Source organism: Melitaea cinxia, chromosome 19 (assembly GCF_905220565.1).
Source record: "Melitaea cinxia chromosome 19, ilMelCinx1.1, whole genome shotgun sequence".
NCBI classification, from domain to species: domain Eukaryota; kingdom Metazoa; phylum Arthropoda; class Insecta; order Lepidoptera; family Nymphalidae; genus Melitaea; species Melitaea cinxia.
In genome coordinates this window covers 6,465,634-6,491,386 of record NC_059412.1, presented here as the reverse complement: position 1 = coordinate 6,491,386, position 25,753 = coordinate 6,465,634, and the positions used below count along the sequence as shown (strand labels likewise).

The window sequence follows — 25,753 nt, the reverse complement described above, 5'->3', positions numbered from 1 at the left end:
AACTGGGTATCCGTTAATCGTATTTACTGTTTTAAAATTGTTTTAAATTTTATGTTTTTGTTTCTATATACTTTCTTGGTCATAAACTTCGAATTTTAACAAGTTTGAAATTGAACGCTTCGTGAATAGAACGAATAGTATTTTGAATATAGGAACCTTGTTAGACGAAAGTAATACTTGACATATACTAATAATACGAGTGAATCTTGATAGTTGTCACATTGTTGAATATTAACAAAGTATATCGTACTTTTTACAAGATTAGTACTTAGTAAAGTAATAAACATTAGCAATACTCATTTAATTCCAACTTTGACTGTTACAGTAATGTAAGGTATACATTACTAATGCAGATAACAACCTAACGTGGTTAACGCCAGTAAGTAGACTGTCTTTATTAATCTTGTTAGTATCTCAAAAATTAACTTTCCTTTTGAAGAAGCGACGCAAATATAAAGTTGGTATAAATTCCATGACCCCATGGTACACATCCCACGGTGCGAGTCGCGTTCAATTTTTATATTACACGAACCTCGAGTGTACTATGTTTAGTAATAATATTTCCCATGTGATCACGCTCTGAGACGTCGTTTGATCGCGAAATGAGATTCAGTTATGTGCTGTTCATTTCTGTGTTATGATCCCGCCCTTTGCGGGCCGACTCACACGTAAACGCACTTCTTTTATTAATACTTATAAGTAATATCGTTTCTATATACATATGTACTATGTTAAGTATGTATAGTTTTCAATTGTCGTTTTAATTTATTTATGTATCTAGTTCGAGTTCTAGAATGTGTTAAGTAATGTGACTTATGACTTAATGAGAAAATATCGAGTGTACGACTCTTTTAATCAGATTAAGAACCGTAAAAAAAATTATCGCGCTTATTTGAATACAATTAGATGGCATTCGACTTATGATATATCTATGATTGTACTGTATGTATGTACCCATGTGTGTATGTGTTTATCAATAGTTACGTATCTGTGTTTATTGTGATGAGTTTGTCATTTTAAAACCCCTATTATGCTTCTGTCGACTATCTATCTTTTATGGTTGTTTCTTTATCTCTAATAGTTTGCCGCCTACTGTGTGTTGTTTATTTTCTTAATCATGTGAATATATTCTCATAAAATATTAGTTTAGTCTGTACAAGGTTTGATGTAATAAATAATTTGCATTGCATCATTAAATGTTTATATTTAAAAATTGTTTTGGATTTAACATTACTGAATTTGGAAGGTAATGTAATAAAATCATCAATTGCATCATAAATCTACTCTTAACAAATTATATATGTGTTTTAAAATAAGTTATTTTGTATGTTTAAAAATACTTTGCTAAAAATATTCCTCTCTGTGACTTTTAAACCGACTTCAAAAAGGAGGAGGCTATCAATTCGATTGGTTTATTTTTTTGTATGTACACCGATTACGTCGAGTTTTCAGATTCGATTCACGTGATTCTTTTTTGTTCGATGCGGAATAGTCGCCTTTAGGTTCTATAAAATTTTAATTTAGTTTGACCCAGTAGTTTTCATTTTATGAGCATTTTTGTTCACTTGGACGATATAAATTTTCACGGTACTTTATGTACGGCTTTTTTTTGGCAAAACAACGAAACCTACTATAGTCTACTATGGACACTAAAAAGCAAAAAAATAACAAATATTTATCTTTAATATAATACTATTACTTGTACGTGCTATCTAATGATAGGCTGGAAGTCGGTGCCAAGCTATATGTAACACTTGCCGGGACTTCGTCTAGAAAAAAACAACCCAACCGTAGTAGGAATTATATTTCAGTGATTTAACAGTATTCATTTAAGCCGTTTATAATATTAAATTTATTTTGTTTAGGGCCTTACTAACTCAACTATTTAGGTATATATTTGTAGTACTGTGTAACTTCAAGTACGCAATAGTTCGCCAATGTTTGAAGTCTATCCCTTAAAGACGAACGACTAAGTGTGTGTCCTCCCTCTCTCAAAGTGCATTAGTGGCAGTTAGTAGCCAGTAATAGAAAACGGCAAATTGACCAATCAGATGCGTTGTACGAGAGTAATTGAACGGATAGTGCAATTCACTCTGATAGTTTTTATCAGATAACTTCTTATTAGAATATCTTATCCTTGTTTGAATCATTACAATCAATATTGGGTAAAAACAATGAAAAGTGATAATTGACAGCAATAAGAACCTTTTATGCGTGTTTTCATTGTTAGAATTGTACTTACTACGAGTACTATTTTTCTATCTGAGCATCAGTAATATACTTTTTAATTTAATTACATAATTAGCGGTTAACTAGGTTGTGTTCCTTTTGCGTCTTTTCTATATTTACTCTATACAAACTTATTTGACACTCATTTGTATATCTGTATCTATATTTTTTTTTTTATACTTTTGTGTCATTCAATTGAATTCCCAATGTTTAAAGACAAGGTTTATTTTTGTAATAGTGACAATGCAATCTTATAGGTACAATTGAGGAGATGTAAGCCGAGAATGGTTTTAAGAATTTATAAATTATAATACATTTAAATTGATCATACAGATAAACATCTTATTACTGTTGATCATTTTTTTTTTAAATTATTTATTGTTCATAAAGAATATTTATAAAAATGGCATTCGTAGCTATATTATTTGTTGCTCTAACAATTTCGTATCATGGCTAGTATTTAAACCGATTTCGTAGTAGCTATAAAGTAAATAGACACACAACAGCAGTGTTTCCCAGTAATTCAATACTGATGGTGTGTGTTCACGTCTAGATGAATAGCTGGTCTGTGTTAAGCCTCAGATGCTTACAATCGCCGCTATATAACTCGAACGTTTCGAGCGTTGCTTGTCTAGAATACTAGATTATGTATTAATTTTAATAGGCATGTATGTGATATACAACGACGTATTATAGTTACAAATAAATGAAATTATATCCGTGCACTAGTTATATTTAAAATTAAAATTTGTAAAATAAAATTTGAATCACAATCATATCACAAAGTAATAACAGTAATAAGCTAAAGTAACAACACTAAATACTAAATTATTATAATTATACACGTAATTCTTTTGACTTTTATTTCATAATTCTTCAAGACAGAGTTAATTTTCGTGTTGTTCTGAAACAAAAAAAAATTGTATATGACTAAATATCAATTACCTTGGAAATAATATAATCAGCATAATAGTCTCAGACCAAGAATCGTATATTAGATCAAAGGCGCGATAAGTGTTAATACGAGTAATGCACAAAGTTAGCGTATACCCAAAGCTCCTTTTGTCCTGTTCGCAATCTCCATAAAACAGCTCGACGTCTAGATAGCTAGGCACCTAAACTACTGCCGAGATTCCCCTCAGACGGGAGTCCGCCCCCCATAGGGAGCTAGCTTCTACACAGATGTATTTTAATACACACTTTTAAGTGTTTTATGCGTGTAAGATAAACATAAGCATTTGAAAACGTTCACTATGTGTCGATTTACAGAATACGTGCTCTCTTGTAATCGTAATCTAGGCATTCGTGGCAGATAAAGAATTTCTAGAAGCTAACTAGGAAGCTATTATCAATAATTTCATGTTCACACTAGTCTGAACTGTAATTTGTAGTGTTATCTATTATGATTTTTGAATAATGTAGCTTCCTAAAAATGGTTCAACACTTTTTATTTAAAAAAAAATTAAAAAATCTCAATGTAATTTTAGAAAAAGCGACATTGAGTTGATACTTGCTCGCCACGAAGACTATTATAGTTTTATAGCTATGCAGTGTTGTGTTTCGTCACAGTTATACAAACGGAATTTTTTATTCTTTCAATTGTACGTTTGCAGCATTAAAGTAATATTTATGAATACAAATCTTATTCTCTCATAACACAATGTCTGCAATGTAGTGTCTCACTACAAAGTATCTAAGTGTAACGTTATACTGGATTAAAACAATTTTTTTAACATGCAGTCTAAGACGCACGTTTTTTATGACATGTTATCCTATGTACGTATAATGAAACGTACATAATTCTCTCGTGCTTAGTTCAATGAATGATTACTGAACTCTAATCAGCCTGTAAATTATGTGGGCTAAGGCCCATAGGAAGAAGAAGAATAAGGGAGTACTATAATAAATACATTAGCATGCGTAATTAATAATAAATAAATACTTTTTCATGTTATTAATTTCAGCATAATTCATTTACATTTATAAATCATGAAATAGTAGCTGTTAAACTAATTTTACGTTGCATTTTACTGAAATTGTAAAGAACGCATCAAAAAATTTACTTCATTTCTTATTTTTATTCGCGAGGTGAAACGATTTTATTTTTTATTTTGATACAGCACCCGCGGTCCGATGCAATACGAATGAATACTACATGTAAAATTTCTTTTTAAAAAAAATTCAATAGTTCAAATAGTTTCGATTTTGGTAACACGTCAAACAATTTGGCTTACTGCCGCCGATCAAATGATTTCTCGGACGCGATACTGTATTTTTCACTGGCAAAATACGATATAGTCGCGTGTTCTTAGATATGTTACTACTTTTTATCATGTATATATTCGTACAAAAGGCGTTTTAATTGAAATATATCTTTTAAAGATAAATTCGTTAACAATAAAAATTGAGTTGTTGTTTTATTAAATAAAAGTTAATATTAAGCTTGTAAAATTAATCTCTAAAGTATTATTTTTCTATATATGGTTTACGTGTAAAACGGAACTGAAATCAGAAAATAATTTTTCATCATATTTCGTAATCAATAAACCTACGTAAACGTAGGTATAACCAATTCTATGCTATTTATATATTAATTTGATTGTATGCGTAATGTCAATTTATTTATCATATTTAGTATAAAATTAAAACACAAATATAAAAACTTCATAGTATCACTAGCTGACCTGGCGAACTTCGTATCACCTTATTTTTTTCTGAAATATAATAATAACATAATATATCAAAATAAAATGTAGCCTATCTTTTAAGTTGGATCGAACTGCACATGGTGTGCGAATTTTATTATAATCGGTTAAGTGGTTTAGGAGTCCATTGAGGACAAACATTGTGACACGAGATTTATATATATTAAGATGGAAAATTAATTATTTAGTTATAAGGTAAACACAAAGTAAAACAAATATTCCTGTCACCCTCACACTACATATTATTGGGAAATTGTGATATTGTATGTGAGTCTGGAGGTCTATTGTTATTATGTTATTGAACTCTATCTAGTATATAGATAGATATGTTATGAAGTATATTTATTTTATTCTTACATCTTTGTCAACAGGTCACCCGTCCCGACGTGAGAATGAGTTCAAAAAGCCCGCCAACGCCTTACAAAACGGTCGAGTACACCATCGCTATGCTTACAATAAGGTATTATATTTCGGAACTGTTTATAATATTTATTTATAAGTTGCTTACCTTAGGAACAGACAATCGTGTGTGTACGTTATACATATAAAAACAAAATATTCCAAATTTACTTGAAATATGTTATATAATAAGTGTTATAAAGGAAAACAATATTAAAACAACGATAAAAGGGTCGAGTAGTGAGGTCGCCTTGAATTATTAAGGTCACTTCACTCTTAAAAACTTGTAATCGGACACCGATCTGATAATAAACAAGATGACGATAGTGATTATAAATGAAAGGAGAGAGCACAACGATGCTTTTTAGTTATTATGACATGAATACATGATGTTTGAAGATTTTTTTAATATTGTTTTATTGTGTATGTAACGTTATTGGTCTTTTTACCATGAGATTTTTGAGTCATAGTATTTATTTATTGTTTTTTTTTTTGTGACGATTTTATTAAATTGTTGTTATACTTAAATATTAAAATAATGATATCGTAGCATACAGTCTACTTAGATTAACAGTCTACTTAGATTCAAATCTTATACGGACTAAAAATGAAGTAAACTATGGAATCGATGTTATGAAATTTGATGCAGTTTTAACTTGTGTCATAATGTTACAAATTGAAATGAATATTTTAGATGAAAATCACTAAAATTTTTAAATACAGCTTTTGTTACTTTTGTTTCGACATCTCACTAAGTAAAATCTCTCATCTTCTTTATAAAAGTGTTCTTACCGTCGTTTCTATGAAATTTCCTGTAAAAAAAAGCATTCGTATAAATTATATGAAATCCGAACGATTCACAAAGTAGCTATTGTTATGCAAAGCTTCGTTTTGATCTGCTACTCTGATCAAATTATTCTTAGCCGTTATAAAGATTTATTCTCTTCCATTAAAATGGAATCTCTTCTAAATTGACTCAGCACTTTTTTTTTCTAATAATGTTACGATCGAAATGAAAACTCATGCCTTTAAAGCTTTAACTACCGGGACTTTGTATAATTATAATGTGTATTAACCAGATTTTTAACTATACGTTTGACTAGCTTCTGCCCGTGACTTCTTCCGCGTGGAACAGTTTCTTTGGGCAAACTGGGGAAGCTCTCAAAAGGAAAAAAAAAACCCGATTTTGAAACATTCATCATTGGCGCTCCGCTCCTATTAGTCTTAGCGTAATCATATAGCCTATAGCCTTCCTCGGGAAATGCTATCTAACACTGAAAGATTAATTTTTCAAATCGGTCCAGTAGTTCCTGAGATCAAACAAACAAACAAACTCTTCAGCTTTATAATATTACTCTAGATTTTTATTCAAATTCTTTATCGTACAATAAACTCTCACGTGTTGACAAAAGGCAAGGTTTAATACATACACTTCCATTACGTATGATTTCAATTGTACTAAATTTTATTTCTGTTTTATTGTTATTTAAGTTATAAATAAACAATATAATGATTCATTACTGTAGAGCGATGATACTGTACTTAAAAAAGAGCAATCATATTTTATTGTTAACTCATGTGTTTTGTCCCTCGCATATGTAAGTCATAATGTCTGGAAGTAGTAAATAAAGACTGTCTAAAGATCTTTTACTAAGCCATTTAAGCAACAGGTAGATTCAGATACGAGGACACTATAAATACGAGGATTCAGACATTAACTATTAGGAGATAGGTCTTACCATTAAGAAGGATTGGTTTTTTATTTTTATTTGTTTTAACACCAATTCATGCTTTTGAATTGTATTTTCAATAGAGTATTTATTTATTTTTCGTTATACGATGTAAATTAGCTTTAGTAAAAATACTTAAGATTATAATTAATTTTACTTTTCAACCCTTTTATTGGTTGTATTTTGTGATATTCTTTAACAAACTATAATAAACAATGTATTAAATATCAAACATTAACCTTTAAACTTCTAAACTTATAATCCTGATAAGGTTACTTTGCCCATTTTGGCTATTACTAATGACTAAAACAAAAGCAAAATTCTATTACTTACTAGTTCTTTTTCAATGCATATTAAAACTTCTCTAAACTAAGTACACGTGTTTAAAATCTCCACAGAATCTTTGAACATTATTTCATAAAATCGTAGCAGCGGTTAAGTTATGCTTAACTGAGCCAGTGGTTCGGAGTTTCGTAAGTTGTGCTCGAAGTTTCCGAAGCTCATGCCTCGGACCGGCGCGCCGTGCCGATACTTTGTTCCACTGTAAACACGTGCTTCAGATTTAACGCTCGATACCGGTTTGATATTTTAATTAAATTGTTAAAGATTAATTACTTTCTTGTTCTGCTCTCTTTTTTTTCAGTTAGTTATTTTTATACTTTGATATCGGTTATGTTTATCTTACTAGTTTGTATATGTTTGCTGTCATAGTAGCTGCCTTTAAAGTGTATGCTTAGTAAATGATCATTTTTACTACACGATTATGATTACAAGCTGAACTTAATATATATTAATATACGAGTCTTGAACGGGAATCCTAAAAACACTGAGTTACCTTCAAGTTTATTTAGTATCACTACGAAATACGAAGGAGAGAGAAAGAGTTGACAAGACTGTAGAATTTTCTTCTTGAAAAAGAATATGTTTCTAAGGATACCTAAAAAGACCAGTACATGTCGCTGAAACAGCTTGGAACTTCACTCAGGCAAACTTTGTAAATCGTAAAGTCTACTCGACGTACGAAAGCTTTCTTCATTTAAAATTGTATTTTATCGTAATTATTCATGGACGGGAAGGGAAAGCGTATAAAATAAGTACGGGGTTGAAATGATGACATTTACATTTAACGATATTGCCGAATTATACAGTGTCCGTTTCGTGTAAAAAGTTTTGTGTTTTGTAAACAGAGCGAGGGAGTTAACTCTTCGGGTGCGACTGCGCATCGGCCGCCTCCCTTACGGATACCAAACGGCGTTCAAACTCAAGTGAGTATGAAAACATGTTGCATTGTTTACCAACTACAGCTTCACTTTCAAAATGTGCTGTTTTCTAAACATAAATGAAAAGCCTTTTTCTATTTTCAATTGAAAGTGTAAATGTTTACGCAAAAGAGCGTTTACGAAATTGTTATGGAATTTAAGTTCAAAGAATTAACTCATCGACAACAATGCCACGCTGTTCAAGTGCTAAAAATACAAAACAAAAAAACGTAAATTTTAAATAACAGTAGTTCTATTGTTTCATTAAATAAATTATTTTGTCTAACACGTGTTTATATGTATTGAAAATAATTTTCTAAAGCGTTATAATCCCGGACAAGTGCACGGCGCTACGTGCCGATTTAGTTTCAACCTGATGTTGTTTATTAAACAGCGCACGGCACAGCGAGTTGTTTTCTAGGTCACAGCGGCTACAATGCCTCGGAAAGTAATCCTAGCCACCTTAACTTAGGAAGTTTCTCTTTATGAGGCTGTGGTTTAACTTGACATCATTAGTTATCTGGGAAGATACTGGGGTTAGATCGACACCTCAAACATACTACGACATTTTAAGTTTGCCACTCATAAATAATATATCATTGTATTATTTTCCTTATACAATAGGTTACCTAAGTTAACAAATTTTAGTAATAGGGTTTTCAATAGTACGGACATTATTGGTATTTATTTCTTTAGAAGCTCCTCAGCTTTTCCTCGTTTCGTTAGCCTCGTGTACTGTTCTAACATAATGCAACGTTTATCACAAAATTATTCATGCAAAAAAATTCTAGTGAAATCCAAAAACGCTTATTGCATCGAAATTTGAATTGCTGGATAAATTATGACTACATATTTGTATTTACCGTGTTCATACGTATCAAGTTCACGTGTACACATTTTGCTCTTATTTTATTTTAATGCCGTAAATACGTATAGATTGCTTAAAGCAATAAGACCGTCTTTGCATGCTGTCATTGTAACTTCTTTTTGTTTAATTTTATTTCTGTTCTTTTTTTTTCTTTTTTTTTACTACGTAAAAGTGTTTGATTATATGTATGCAAGAAGTAATAAATAAATAAAAAATAAGTATATAAAAATTAAATTCATATAATTCTCAACAGCTTTTTTTATAAAAACAATTTTTTATTTTCATAAATTTGATTTGATTTTAAAATGAAGATTTATCTAATATTTTATCAATTAAGTTTTAGGAAATAACGTGTTTCAGATAAATATTATCGCGTACATTCGGAACGTGGTATCAATAGTTATTATATTGTTGCAATCCGCTTTGTGGTATGAACTTAATTAATGGTTTATAATTGGATTAGTCTGTTAAATATTTCATATTAGACTAGTTGAATATACAAACTAAATCTATGTGAAGTTTTAAACTAGTTGCCATAGCAACGTCTTGCTTATATCACTTAGCAATAATGTAACATGTACACAGTCTACAGAGATCGTTCCGCAGAAGGTGCGCAGGTGCAAAGGGCGCGGTTCCGCAGGTTCTAGGTGGGAGAGGTCCCAAGTGATTTCACATAAACTTGGGAAATTTTAATTAGGGTTGATGTATGTAAATAAATATTTGAAATAAACGACACTTTTGATATAAGTATAAAAATATTAATATATGGCAATCTATTATTTCAAATTTGTAAATGTCGAAGTTACTCGATATTTTGTAAATAAGATTTAATCTTGATAATGTTTGCGGGTAATTGATTAGTTTTATAATAATTTGCACAGATTCGTAGCACTTGCTGAACTTCTTCGCCCACACTCAGTCAGTGACTCGACTCACACTTGAGCGGATTCCGGTTATGGATTAACTTGATACCGACTGATATTAATAGACCTTTTATGAAATAAGTTGCTTTGGATACGCTTTGATGAAATAAATATTAGAAAAGTACGATTTCATCTATATTTAGTATATTGGTATGTTATTTATAACTTTTGTTCTTCTATTTGTTGTTTGCAAATACTGAAAGTACTGAATCGATTTATACATTTTCTAATAGCAGTGGATAGGCAATTTTTTTTTTTAATTAATTACAATTACCTAAATTAACAGTAGTTTGAAATGTGAGTAGTTCAAATCAGAGGTAATTTATAGTAAATTAATAATTATGCAATGATAAATATTGAAAAATGCTTAAAACAATGTAGCGAACAATATGGCTATCTTTCTACATAGCTATCTTGGTGACGTCATTTACCACTTACCACTGAGTACCCACATGCTATTAACTCGTATTAATGTATAATATTGTAATATAGTGTTTACATTTAAGACGAGGACACAGTAAACTGTCTGTTTCCCTTTTATTTACTCGTACCATCTGTTAACATACACTTCACCGGACAAAACATCCCTCAATGCAGTTGTGAAATTTTTTATTGCTGTTACTTTTAATGTGAAAATAATAACATAATAATTTTTATCACCTAAAAATGCAACCTGTAAACACTTTTATTTTTTTTTTGTTAATTATTAAAAAATACTAAAGTTACAGTCGTTCACGAAATATAATTTACAGAACCGTGTCAACAAGGCGTTTAGTGCTGTAAAAATAAAGATTGATGAATAAAAAATATGTACGAGTAACTATAACCTTTAAATATATGTTTATAGAGTCGAAGTTTCCTTGTAGTTTTTGTTAAAGTAAACGGGTCACAAAGTTAATAGTTGAACTTACTAAGATGTAATCACGTGGCGCCGTAAAATTATTTTACTAGCTCTGTAAATCGTCCACGATATTTTTAATATGCTCGTTAAAAAATAGGTTATTTTGTTTTATTTTATAAGTATTTAAAACAAAATGAGTATAATTTAAACAAAACAAAGAAATCGTTACTAATCTGTACTAATATTGTAGTAAAAAAACTGATTTGATTGAGCGGTATAATATCAGGAACTACTGTTCCAAATAAGTTATTTAAGTGTTTGATAGCTCATTTATCGAGGAAGACTAAAGGGTATATAACATGTCACTGTAATCAATAGGAGCAGTGTCAATGAAGAATGTTGCGAAAACTGGCAAAATTTATTCCTTTTGATTGAATATCGCTTGGGATAGTATTAAAAGAATCCCATGTGATCGCTTGTAATACAATAAATTATATAACTTGTAAAGATATAATGAAAGGTTTTTGATCAAGCATCTAATTTGGTTTTGACTATTTTCTATTCGAGGTCGAAAAGCATTATATATAGATCAAATAATACTAACAAAAGTGATCTAAGAGTTTGGAATATCTTGACCTAACGCTCTCCATCGTCTTTATTACCTACTGCATTTCGAACATGTTATTATGTACGTGGTACGTAACATACGGGCGCACTGGACCTACCCTTGCTTATTTTTTACAAAATATGGTATTTTAAACAATAATAAAACTAAAATATCTATGAAAGGTATCAATAAATGTAATAATGTATTGTGCAAAACGCACAGGGCTAGTGGTGTAGTATTGAAAAAATGTAGCAATAGAGCTCTGTACTATCATTTTATTATTCACTAGCTGTGACCGCGACTTCGCTCGCGTGGGATTTAACAAAAAAAGTTATTGTTCCCTTTTCAGAGTTATAAAATAAATACATTTCTAAAATGAAAGTAGCCTTAGTTACTCCTTACTACATCAGCTATCTGCTAGTGAAAGTCCCGTCAAAATCGGTCCAGCCGTTTCAGAGATTAGCCGGAATAAACAGACAGACAGACAAAAAATGTAAAATGGTATATTTACCACGTATACCTCCATATGCATTTAGTAAAAAGCGGTTATTTTAATATTACAAACAGACACTCCAATTTTATTTATTTGTATAGATAATTTGTAGGGGAAATTTCTTAGCGTATTGACACCCATCGTCTTCGTTTATTTTAGTAAATACAATAGTCTTAAAGAGAAGCTCTACATAATCTAAAAACTATTTTGATAGTGATTGCTTATATGTATGAACTCCTGGCCGGAACCTGTGGCTTTGTCAGTCCGTTGTTCTATTTCTAACGTGTAATAGATGCGGAATAAAACTACTTTATAATGTTTTTATTTCCAGTCTTTATCGTTTTACAAAATTTACCATGCCCTTAAGTTATCTTTTACTTAAAGCTGTTGACTTTTTTGTAATTATGTTACCTTGAGTTTAAAAAACTCTATTAAACGCGTGTAAAGTGAGCCACTTATGAAACAACATACAGTGATAACCATAGTTTGTAATATCAAAATATTTTTCTAATAAAAGTTTTAGGCCAACACAAGCTGTTTAACACATTAGTATCCATAATTAATCTAAGTATGGACTTCTTACACCGATTATGCTTTTGCTATCATTTCACCATAGCGTTTGTCTCTATGATATTGATAAGTTATTAGTTGTTGAGATATAAGATAAGACAATATCTTTCTCTTACAATTATCGTGATAAGTGAAGGGTATTTCTGTATTCGTACAGTGTTGTTAATTTGTATCATTTGTTTGACAGAGCAACATCGACAGCAGCCAGCCGCCCATAGAGAGTATACTTAAGGTAATATGCCTTTATATATTATATATATTTAAAATATGATTGTACCCGTAAGTGTATGTAAGTGTGTTCCTATTTATGCAAGACAAAAAAAAAACAAAATAAGTTTTGTCCTATTTCGTACTTTCTGTAACGACTTATAAGACGATTATTTCGTAGGATTTATGAAATATTTAAAGACTGCATAGCAAAAATAATGGGTAACTATATAGATGATGGGAGATATTGCACACACATACACATACACATTTTACACAAACGGTCGCGGAATAGATTTCTGCTCAGCACACTGCACAGATATTTGTTTTTGTACAAACATTTCTTCGTTGTTTGGGTGTGTGTCATAGCGAGTCATCCCCCAGTGTTGTATGTCGAATCGCACATAAGTTGTAGATGGTTAAATTCGTCTACTTTTCTCATAGGTAGAAAACCGAAGTAAAACGGCTATAGCTTGATTCTGTAGACTGAATTATAACTTAATAAACAATAATAATTAGTATAACAGTATTTCATGTTAAAATGATGTCATTATTTCCTTTGACCACCGATATACGAGTAATATGTATTTTTTTTTAAATTACAGTCATATGTCCCACAAGCTTGTTGTAATTAATTATATAATTTCGTTTCGTGTTGATATGGAATTACCTACACTTACATTGTTATAAACATTTAATGTTAAGTATGATGAACGTTTAATACTCGTTATTTTCATATATGATAATGATATTATTTATATGTAATGAACACAACATATAAACTGTTCTATAGTGATCTATGTATATATAATCATTATCACCTATGTAATATAGTGAAATGAGACAGTTTGGAGCAGTGGTCACAGCAACTGGTTCTTTCACTAGAGTTCGCGGGTTCGATCCCCGCTCAAAAATATGTGTGTAGGTCATACAGAGGTTCATCGTAACTGATTATTTGTGTTTACTTCATGTGTTTTTGGATCTCTTACTCTATTAGGATTGTAGTACCGTATTCTACTGACTGCCTCGCGTTCTACCTCTTTCAGTAGGTATTTTTATGGCAAGCCTATCGGCGCAGTTTGTAAAGAAAGACCCTGCTTTCTGCTCCAAAGGTTGTTGATTCGATTCCTGCCCTGATTCTGACCGTTCTATACGTATTATTATTTATATGTATATTTAGGAGATTAATGGAACATTTGCTATCGTAAATTATTATATTTCGTATATAATCAGACATCTATTTAGTGCGCACAGGTTCACGTCGTTCGTTAATCAATCACAACAATTGCTTGAATTGTTAATATATATAAAAAATAAGTTCCGTTAATTCGAGTGGTCCTAGATGAGGTTAAAGTACCGTGTGAACTTTGTTACTAATATTCGTCGAGACTTGTGCCAGTTAAGTTACGAGCCTTGCCTAGGAGCAGTGGGCTCACACCGCTGCATCAAATCTATCGTTCGCTATATAACGACGTGCTTCTGTAGTGCCTATGTTATACCATGGCTACGATGACGAGAGAGAGACAGACACGTCTAACGTGCCATCTCTTCGACATAATATCTATTTATTAATAACATACATACTCGTATATATAGCCATATCAGTCTATACCTATAACACAAGCATTAGGTTGCTTATCCTTGCAACAGACCGTCTCTATATTAAAGATATTTATTTATGTATGTTATGTGGTTGTCAAGTCTAAGATAATAATAAATTTAACCAGGAAATGAAGTCACTACCGACGCCGCTATCAGTGATCGCAGCGACACCTCGAAAGGAGCTCGAGAACAAATTCATTTTCAACCCTTACACTAACAAGGTGAGTTATCGTAATTATTATCTTAGAACTTATGCTTCAGCTTATTTTCAGACACTGCTGTGAGCTATAGCAATACTTATACCGTAATATTATTCATACCCGATAAAAAGCGTTTAAAAGGTAAATAATTGTTAAATGAGGTTCTTTTATGTAATTGTGTTAAGCGATTAAAAAAATCAAAACATTATCTACCTTTTTATTATTATAGATAAACAAGTAAAGGTTTACCTTTGTTGATGTTTGTTTAGATGAAAAAGATAATACATAATAAGATTTTTTTATTTACTTTTTTTAATATCAATTATTGAGTCATAGGAATTTATAGAAATAATATTTTTTTTTTATTAATTAACTTTGATATAACTCTACTTTGTGCTCGTTCGCACGCATGCAAAATGCATGTATTTATTATTACGTATATTATAAAATATAAAAATTTAACAGGTGCAGGAAAACCCCCAACTGGTCAATAACGATCTCAAGACAACCCCTACAAAACCCGGTAAGTTTCTATTCCTATTGTATACATCTCAAAATATACAAATTAAAATGCTTCTTTTACAACGATAATTATAGTTTTTATAATAATTTAAAGATTTTGTAATCAAAATGGTATAATTTGTTAATGTAATTTAATTAAATAAAGCTGTTCATATTAAACGTAATAAAATAGTACAGTTAGTATCTGTCTCGAATTAATAGAAATATAATTTTCTTATAAAGTTTCTAAGAGTTTTAAAATTCTATAAGTATATAGTACTTACTTCTGCTTAATTTTGATTAATGACTTTGCGAGAGTGTACAATATATAAAAATACACACATATAAATATATTGAAACCTGTTGGTACACAATAACGTGATCGCAAAAAGTTCTGTGTATATAATATATATTCGAATGATTTGGTATTTAAAATAGTATAATCGCGAAGACATTGATATCAACGCTATCAACGGAAAAAATTGTTCTCGACCTTAGGATAACCTTACTATTTAAAAATAGATTGTAATTTTTTAACAGAATAAGAATCTATGTAAATAATATATACTAGCTGACCCGGCGAACTGCGAACAACCAGTTAATTCGTTAAATTTATTGATTTTTTTTCTTTAACATGAGAACATAAAATAAGACGTATACACGAAATGAATGAATTAGTCAATTTGATGCACTCAATTGGAATTAATGAGCGTAGATTCATTTCGGTGATTCATTTCTATTTATATAAACTAGTTGTCGCCCAGTGGTCGAAATTCGACCATAATTAAAAATTTAAATCAATAAAAAACCGAAAAATAATGAAAATAAAGAACCTTTTGTAAATTTTTCAATTTAACTACAGACTGACAATCAACAAAAGAGTATTAATATGCGTGCGTGTATGTCAAATACATGGTAGTCTGTGTAATGGTTTTTTATTGATTTAATTTATTTTTATTCATAATTAAAAAAATATCAGCATTCTGCATTACTCTGTATAAACTATAAGTACGAAATTTCCTACTCCTTCCGCGCAATTTTTGTAAAAAGGGGTACAAAGTATTTGCTTCACATATTAATATATAGATTGTACTATGTATGTTCTGTAATATAAGATATTACTAGATTACTTTGAGTTTTAATAGATCCTAAATTATACGTAGACCTGAACAGGCTGTAGTTTGAAAGACCCCTGACTCCGCGTGATATTGCTTCCATGAACCGTGCTAGTTTACGATTATGAAATAGACTACTACGACGTAGTTAATTAATTATCTAATACTAGAAATCGATGTTAATTAGTTCAAACACGCGTTTGTATTGAAATTGTCTATTTATATCAAATAAGGTTATTTATGTCTTTGCGTTTTTATAAGAGGAATGCATCATTACAACTGTATTATCATTTATTAAGTTATAATAATTAGACAGGACCCATCAAGTTACTCAATTATAGAGTTTTTGTATTGTTTAAACGTAATCGATTCAGTCTCTTAAGTCTCTCGGTTCCTATAAACTCGACGCGATCCGGTAATCGTCGCGAATGTTTGAAACGTCGCCGTCCAAAGGCCTCGCAATAAAAAGTCAAAACGCCTTTTTATCGTCGTCCTAATTGGCTACCTCGTCTACCGCCGAGCGGCGAAAAACCCAAGGCTTAGCTCTCAATGAGCGTTTGCCGTGTATAAAGAAATCGGGAGTGGTTAGCGATTTCTACTGTTTATGTCGCGTTTGTTTTAAATTATCGAACTTTGTCTGTTTATTTTTGGTTATAATAAGGACTTTTCTTCTTCTATAGCTCAATTAAGTTTCTATGTTAAACATGTAATTTACTAAAAAAAACTTATATTTTATAATTATAAACTATATACCTTTCATTTCATGAAAGACAAAACTTCGAAGTATACTTTCGTTTGCTCTCCTATAAAGCGTTAAAACTTTTCGTACCATTAAAAGAACGAAAGTGCTACTTAAGCTTTCTGCAAAAAATAAAAAAATTTTAACTCGCCGGCGATCGAATAAAACTTATTTAACGAAACCACTTTACATTTAATCATTGCAATGTCAGTAAAAAAGCTTGTCGAAAATATTTACACATTTATGTAACGTTACGCTCGACTGGGCGAGGAAATAAAAGTTAGAATGAATTATTAAAGGCAGTTTACACGTATAGCGGGTACGGATCGCCAGCGCCACCTGTCGGCGACGCGAATAAATAAAATAAAACAAAACAAAACGGACTGCGCACTCTGACGTCGTGTCGCGGCGCGCGATAAACTCATAAAATAAACGTGCCCGCAAAAATATTTGCTTCGCTAACTGAATAATAATGAATATGAACGGACTCGACTCCGCAGCGGTGTGCCGCGGCCCTTATCTACAATCTATTTCGCTTTCGCACGCGAACGCAATTCGTTTCCGCTCGTGATAAGAGTGAATTTCGCTTACATTTGCAGACGCGTCTGGTTTTGTATGGTTGGGTTCTAATGGAATTTTTACACAGTAAATTCTAGTGCTAATTATAATGTCCTTGAGTAATGACTATCAATACATTCGTTTTAGCAACATGTTGTTCTAATTGGTTCTATGAAATTGAAGATACTATGAATATTTATGCAAAATTAAATAAGCCATATATGATCGCTATCGATACACGGATTATTTGCGCATTTAATCTCGTAGAGCAGTGGGCAGAGATTGAATATTAACCACTGCCCACTCACGCAATCATTCATGAATTTGTAATTTTTTGTTTTTGCGTATAAAACCCTCGCTACGCCGTCTCTATTTAATCAAAAATAAATACAAATAACTTTATCGGACGAATTCTCTGTTTTAATTCGAGTGTTCTCCGAAGTTTTTTTGCTAAATATTTTCGATATTTCTACATTTTTCAGTTGTACTTTTTTTTCTACAAATTATTGCTAATATTCTTTGACGATTAGCAGGAAAGTGGACATAGGGTGCCAATCAAACCACCAATTGCAAATTCATGCGACGTTTCGATCCTTTATTGGACCATCATCAGGCATCTACAAATACAAAAAATTGAAGAAAGTTGTATACCTAAATTAATCCACAACAACAACCAAACAAAATGAACCAAATCATCAGTACCTTCACATACGGTAGTCAAAAGACATCTCCCCGTCAAAGTTCTTTCATTATGTAAGATTCTAAATCCAAATACATTATATATTATTTTTAAGTTATATTCTAAACTGTAATCTCTAAATTTTGAAATTTTAAACTAAAACATTTGAATTTAATAGGTAACAATATGCACAATTTTAAGTTATTAAGTTTTTGATTTTTTACAATTTCAAGGCATCAAATTCTCCGAACTTGACTATTGAACTGCATCTAAAACATCAATCATATGTGTACACACAAAACCATCAAAGACTGACAATGTCTACACAACGATCACAACCAACATTTTATATTACCTTTACATATGTTAATTAAATTTATAATTTTTCCTCCTATTTTGGTTCCTTTAATTTATATTATTTCTACCCACATGTATTTTTCTTCAATTTTATATATTAATTTTTTTAATTATTCATTATTTAAATTGTTAAGATTTAAAAAATATTAGTCATTTCTTATAAAATTATGTCATTAAAATTATGTCATTTAAATTTGGCTAGTTACAAAATTTACATTACAATTTCTATTTTGTAGTTATTGCTCTTTACATTTACATTTTGTTATCCAATTTCTTGTATTCTCGTGTCTAAAACAACAAATTATACATAAGACATAGCCGAACACGTTGCATTGTACAAGAAACAAATATAAAATGTTGGTTGTGATCGTTGTGTAGACATTGTCAGTCTTTGATGGTTTTGTGTGTACATATATGATTGATGTTTTAGATGCAGTTCAATAGTCAAGTTCGGAGAATTTGATGCCTTGAAATTGTAAAAAATCAAAAACTTAATAACTTAAAATTGTGCATATTGTTACCTATTAAATTCAAATGTTTTAGTTTAAATTTTCAAAATTTAGAGATTACAGTTTAGAATATAACTTAAAAATAATATATAATGTATTTGGATTTAGAATCTTACATAATGAAAGAACTTTGACGGGGAGATGTCTTTTGACTACCGTATGTGAAGGTACTGATGATTTGGTTCATTTTGTTTGGTTGTTGTTGTGGATTAATTTAGGTATACAACTTTCTTCAATTTTTTGTATTTGTAGATGCCTGATGATGGTCCAATAAAGGATCGAAACGTCGCATGAATTTGCAATTGGTGGTTTGATTGGCACCCTATGTCCACTTTCCTGCTAATCGTCAAAGAATATTTATAATAAATGGACACAACGATAATTAATGAATAATTATTGCTAATGTCGCTTGCTTATTTTATTTGTTTGGTGTACAATAAAGTGTAAATAAATAAATATTTCGCACCGTTACAGACAAGATACAAATATTAAATGGACCATTCAAACACATTCCGCTGTGTCTATCTTTTGATACATATACGAATGCTTGAATTTAAAACAACAGCTCGTATAGTCGAATGGAAACGTGCAATTTTCGTTTTTCCTCGTTAGAAAAACCAATTCGATTTAATATTCTATAGGTTTTGTTTCAGCAGCGACAGATAGCGGCTCTCGGAATAGCTTCAAATAACATAGGGCTTCATATGTGTGACGCGGAGCCGGGGACTGGTTCGAATTAGAACGGTTTTAGCTGGAAACTGCGTATTCATTTTTTGGCACAACTTAAAAACTCTAGTTACATTCTCACCTCTATTACAAAGCGATAAGAACCACTTCGGTCACGACGTATATGTTTGTTCAGCGAAAACGTAGCCCGAAGTTTAAATTGATAGATCCCTTTGTTCGTTAACTGCAATCGAGATGTTAACGAGTGAACCCTTTTTTCGTTTATCGGATTTGTGATGTAAAATAGCTCACTGATTCTTTGGTACTTTATATTAGGTCCTGTCGAAAATCGAGAGACTTCGTAGGGAGTTTCGCTTAGCAGTGTATAATATAATCATTAAACCTGGGCTTTTTCTATATTTATGAATTGGTATATAACCAAATTTGTTCTATAAATTGTTTATGATTGGTATGAAAAATTGAATAATTGCCATATTTGTCAGCTAATATTGAATCAGTAGGACCTACTGATTCAATATTATAATGTTAGCGACCGTGAATTGGAATTCAAATTAAAACAATTACAAACACCTGCACCTTTGTCTAGGTTTCTAGAATTTATTCCATGTATGTATGTCGCTCGTCAGCGTGTGTGGTAGAAAATGCAAACCTGTTGTGAAAGTTGAGGATAATGAATTTGCTAGATTAGTAGACTGTGAAACATAAGTAAATAGAAATCAAAGTTTTGGAACGGAGTCATAAAAAATTGATTTTAAACTAAACATCATGAATCATCGACAACGGTTTTAAGGTATATAGGAAAAGAACGCTTTGAAGAATTTCAATCATGCTTTTAAACAACAGTTTTTAACGCGAGCGATGATAAAATGTAATAATTTATTTTTAAAATAAAACCCAATTTAATCTCTGCGTCAGCAAATTCGAATCTCATAGATGGTTGCTTGCTGTACGGCTTCTGAAATATCGTTCGGTTTTCGTGTTCTTATAAATATGTGCCTCGTAAATATTTTATCACTGTGTTTATCATATCTAGGTCGCATATTTTCTTTCATAGCAAATATTTTCGTAAGCACATCGTATATTTTTGCTATCGCCATTGCAACTGATTAAAATTATCATTTCCAAATACGTAATAGTAGCTTCGTTTCATTGAAAGCATTACGTTTTAGCTAGACAAACCACGCGATTTCGCCCGCGAATACGAATAATTAAGCTCGTAATTTTCTTTTATTATTTGTTAATATAATTATATTATTTATAAGATACCTATAAGTATAGACTTATAGATATATAATAGTTTTGTACTCATAATTTGTATAAAAATTACCTAACAAAAAAAAATCGTAAATATTACCAAATAATTCCTAAAACTATACTATGCTCAAACCTACAAATACACCCTTCTGTTTTATAGTACCCTTTATTACATACAGTCACACCCACACAATATTTTTATTAATAAAACGGTCACCAATCTTACTATTTACTTCATTTACGCCTATATGTTATCACATCATTGTATTCAGACATGCTACATTAAAATTCGCACTACGTGTTCCGAGCCATCTGTCTAACGCAACATTGAATATTATTATATCGTGTGCTTTATTAATATTGATGTCGTATTAATTTGCATATTTAGTTTTATTTTCATATAGTATTATGAACAAAACTCGTCGAATACCAAAGATATAACTATTATTCGTTATTTTTTATATTCATTATTTGACGATACATACGTCCGTTTATTTAGGTAGACAAGTCCGTAAGTTAAAAGTATATATCATGTGTGTATTTATATCAAACAAGAGTATAATAATGTTTCAAAGTTATGCTATCAATAATGACAGAACTACAAATAAATTTCGATGGTCAATGGAAGAACTATATGACTGTTTATTGTTTACTTATCAATATTCTTAAACTAAATTTTTGTAACTTTGTGGGTCTCCCCACCGTGCCCCGGAGAGCACGTTAAGCCGTCGGTCCTGGTTGTTATCATGTACACCTGATTTACTGATAGTAGGGAATATATCCGCCAACCCGCATTGGATCAGCGTGGTGGATTAAGCTCTGAACCTTCTCGTACATGAGGAAAGAGGCCTATGCCCAGTAGTGGGATGTTACAGGCTGAAGCGTAAATTTTTGTAATTATCGTGTACAAAGTAACAAACTCTCAATTAAAAATTCAACTATTCTCCTTTTCATTCCATATTTTACACACTTAAGGATATAATTCTTAAAAATACCAGAATACGCGTTCATTTATTCAAAACTTAAAAGTAGTTTTGTACTTGTAACTTAAAAAATACTGGACTCTATTCAAATTTTCTTCGCTAATTTCACTCCTTTGACGAAAAGATTTCTTTGAATCTTTTCTCATTAAGTGTTAATAATTATGTTACTTTTAAATATACTTTTTTTAACCCTGATAAGCCACAATAAATACGTCTAATAGTATATAATTGTCATTAATAGAACTTCCTTTTTTTCTGTTTTTTTTTTGTGTTATAATAAATGACGATCATAGTACCGGTATTCACACAATCCCCCGAACTTCTAGGTAACGTATAAGTCCATTTTTCAAATAGATTTATAGGGGGTTACGGTCGACGTATTGCGTGCCTTCTCGTAAACTATTTAGAATCTACAAGATGAAAATGTTAGATATCGCACTTTGTACTTTTTTATATTCTTTAACGAATCTAAAGTAATTAAACTCTACTTATAGGCACTTATTGTAAGACGATGATGTGATTACCATCAAAATCAACACTGTACACTTCTGTAAACAACTCGAAATTATCATATTCAAATGCTAGGTATTCATAAGAATTATTTTAATTTTTTTTTTCACATAATCAATTCCTTCGTAGATGTTTCATTTATAGTAGTTTTAAACAATAGTATATTATCATAATCTCTGATAAATCGTACCTAAGACGCAACCGCAGAATAAGTTTCGCCCCACCTGCGGTCAGTGGGATTTACGAAGGAGTCTCTTCTCTGTTATTAATCGCTGTGACAACTTTATATCCTTGTCAGATATTCACCGATTGCCATGTTTCATTTGGATTTTATCCATCGCTTGAATTTATGTCCCTTTGCAAAACATTTCTTTATTCTGGATGGTAAATCCTCTCGATTTCCATATAAGTAATGCAATGTTATGAAATTATGAATTTTCTATATTTTTCCTATAGTTTAAAGCTGTAATTAAATTTAATGTATGCATATTATTTTTTATTAGATAAATGTATAAAGTAACATTGTCTAGATCAAAATCAAGCATCGGAATGTTTATTCCGATAGTATTTTTAATAAACGCGATGATTCAATCTGCGCGTTATAACTTTTTGATATTACAAGATATCCTGTTTGTAAGCCGCAGCAGATATTCTCCGGGGGTATCTTTTTATTCAGTACACCGTCAAGATGTCGTCCGTTTAGTTCTGTTAATTTCCTTCGAAGCCTTCGCATTGAAAGCTATATTTATTAACAAACTCGCCTCTGTGGTCTACCGGACTGGCTCATCTTCGTTAAGTTTTTAATTAATGCACGTAGTTAATTCGCCGTTGGCTTTACTGTCGCATGATTTACTTTCCGTTGTTTCAATTGAGTGTGTTGTTAGTCGATTCCTTATTACGTAGTCAAGTAATTTGAATTAATTGTTGTTTCATTTAATAACGTCCGTGATGTTTACATGTTTCTTTTATTACGTGTTACATAACTTTGGTCTTTGAACAATAAGTTTTTTTTTGTATTATTTGGTTTTAAGTGTCATTGTTGAATTGTTGAATGTTAAATTTTACTTGTTTTTCAGAATTGTTCGTCAAATTAAATCTTATGTTAACCTTTCAATATTAATAACAAAAACTAAATAGATTTCCATTGAATCAATTATCTAAAATATACCTAATTTATTTTCATATATATTTCCTCGTATCTCATTAGCTATCAATTCGCGACAATTTGTTTCGTACAATACATTAATTATTGTGTTATAAATGCTTGTCAGTTTTCAAATAATTATTAATATACGTGTCGATACCTTTTATATTTAAATTACTTCGATTCCCACGTCTGCATTGTTCGGGTTTCGTTCGTTCGTTCACAACGCTTTTATCCGGTAAATAATATATCGCGATTGCAAATAGTTCGCATTCTAGAGACGGGAGAGGTTTAAAATTGAGAAGTTAAGAAACTGGTATTCCTAACTCAGATTTACACCTTTTGTACGAGTGGAGAATTATGACTTCGAATCGTAAGATGTTTTCCTGTGATACTATTTCATTATCTTCGAGTGTTCTTTTGAGATGCTGTAATATAATTTTCTAACCAAGACTAGTGAGTTACATCAACCAAAGTTGTTAAACTTAAACAGTAAACTGTTGAGAACAGTATTAGAAAAATCTTTTTTATTGCTAGATCGTCTTTATCGGTATATTTAAAAACTAACCGTTAATAAATATTTTATGAGAACCCGTTGTTTTGTAACATTCGACAATATATATAGTTTCCATAACATCTTGGTATTCACTTGCCGTGTTCAAATAAAAATAACTGTCATCGTATTTTCCTCGTAGAGTAACGTATAAATGCCGTTTCCTATTTATTTTTATTTTATAAGATAAAGTGTAGTTAAAGCCATATAACGACAGTGATAAATATAAATATGGTAGTTTTTGTTTTTATAAATACCTACTTAAAATAAATGGACTACGACTAAATTACGATTTTATCGAATAATTTTTAGACTTCAATTAATTCTTATCTTACGCTCCTTTGTTTTGCATCAGTAAAGTGTGATATACTGTTTACTCTGTTATGATTGTAGCATGAGCATTACATAATATGATTACATCACAAGCATTCGCTATACAAACAATATAATCGTATTAGTAGCGTTATTCGTGTACTTCTAACGCGGTGTTTAACATTAATAAAAAATAGTACATTTTACAGGCCTCGTAATCCAGAGATTTCAATAGGCGATGTAAATACGGCGCTTTCCTCAATATGCCAATTTAATCGTGCGGCGCCATCTATTGACCCGGACTCGTAGCGGGTGTGGGGGGAACTCCCCCTCCCTACCGTGGCCCTCGCGTCCCTCCCACTACACAGTACGAGATCGTGTACTCGTAATAGTAACGTGATTGCTCGATTCTTTGCAATGAATCGAATAGACTTTACGCGCGTAAAATAATCGTGTATTTATGTTGATGATATGTTTTATTTTAATAGGTCGGGGAAAAAATCTTTTCGTATTTACTAATAAAATGTTGCAATAAAACCTTCTTGGTTGTATTGTTTGTAACTGGCTGGTTTTGATACCATAAAAAGGTGACATTTTAAAAATAAAATTAAAAAGTATAAAACCGTCTCCCGCCACTTTTCGTTTGTTTCCTGTCCGCCAAAATGGGTGAATCCAACAAAGAAATTCGATACATGTTAAAGTTTTCCTTTAAAAATGGGAAAAAATGTGACCGTGGCCGCGAAAAAAAATTGCGTCGGTTATGGGCCTAATGCAGTGTCAGTAAAAGTAGCACAAAATTGGTTTAAGCATTTACAGTCAGGAACTTTTGATGTCAAAGATGCATTTCGCTCTGGTTGCCCTGTTACGAATAAACGTGATGACATTTTTTTTAAAGTGGAGCTAGATTGATATTTGAGTAGTTAAGATATAGCTGAAGATCTCAGAACTGATCATAAAACAGTTTGGCCTGTTTGAAAAAGGCTGGCTATACAAAAAAGCTCGATATATGGGTGCCACGTGAACTCACTGAACGAAACATAGTGGACCGTGTACTCATTTACGATTCTCTCTTAAGACATAATGTTATCGAACTATTTTTAAATAACTAAAATAAAAGATCATACAAAAAAGAAAAGCAAATTATTTCCAACGTTTTAATGAATTCAATTAGCTTTTAAAATCCCAAAATGAGTTCTCTTCAAAGCTTAGGAAACAAATC

General features: G+C 31.0%; 1 protein-coding gene across 1 annotated transcript in view; it reads left to right on the top strand.

Moving 5' to 3' along the window:
• LOC123662688 (AF4/FMR2 family member 1) overlaps nucleotides 1-25,753 on the top strand; it is a 130,488-nt gene that overhangs the window by 60,520 nt on the left and 44,215 nt on the right. Inside the window, exons 4-8 of the mRNA XM_045597491.1 lie at nucleotides 5,306-5,394; nucleotides 8,251-8,328; nucleotides 12,812-12,856; nucleotides 14,559-14,654; nucleotides 15,099-15,156. Of these exons, the coding sequence (XP_045453447.1) occupies nucleotides 5,306-5,394; nucleotides 8,251-8,328; nucleotides 12,812-12,856; nucleotides 14,559-14,654; nucleotides 15,099-15,156 (366 nt within the window). The remainder of the gene's footprint in view (nucleotides 1-5,305; nucleotides 5,395-8,250; nucleotides 8,329-12,811; nucleotides 12,857-14,558; nucleotides 14,655-15,098; nucleotides 15,157-25,753) is intronic.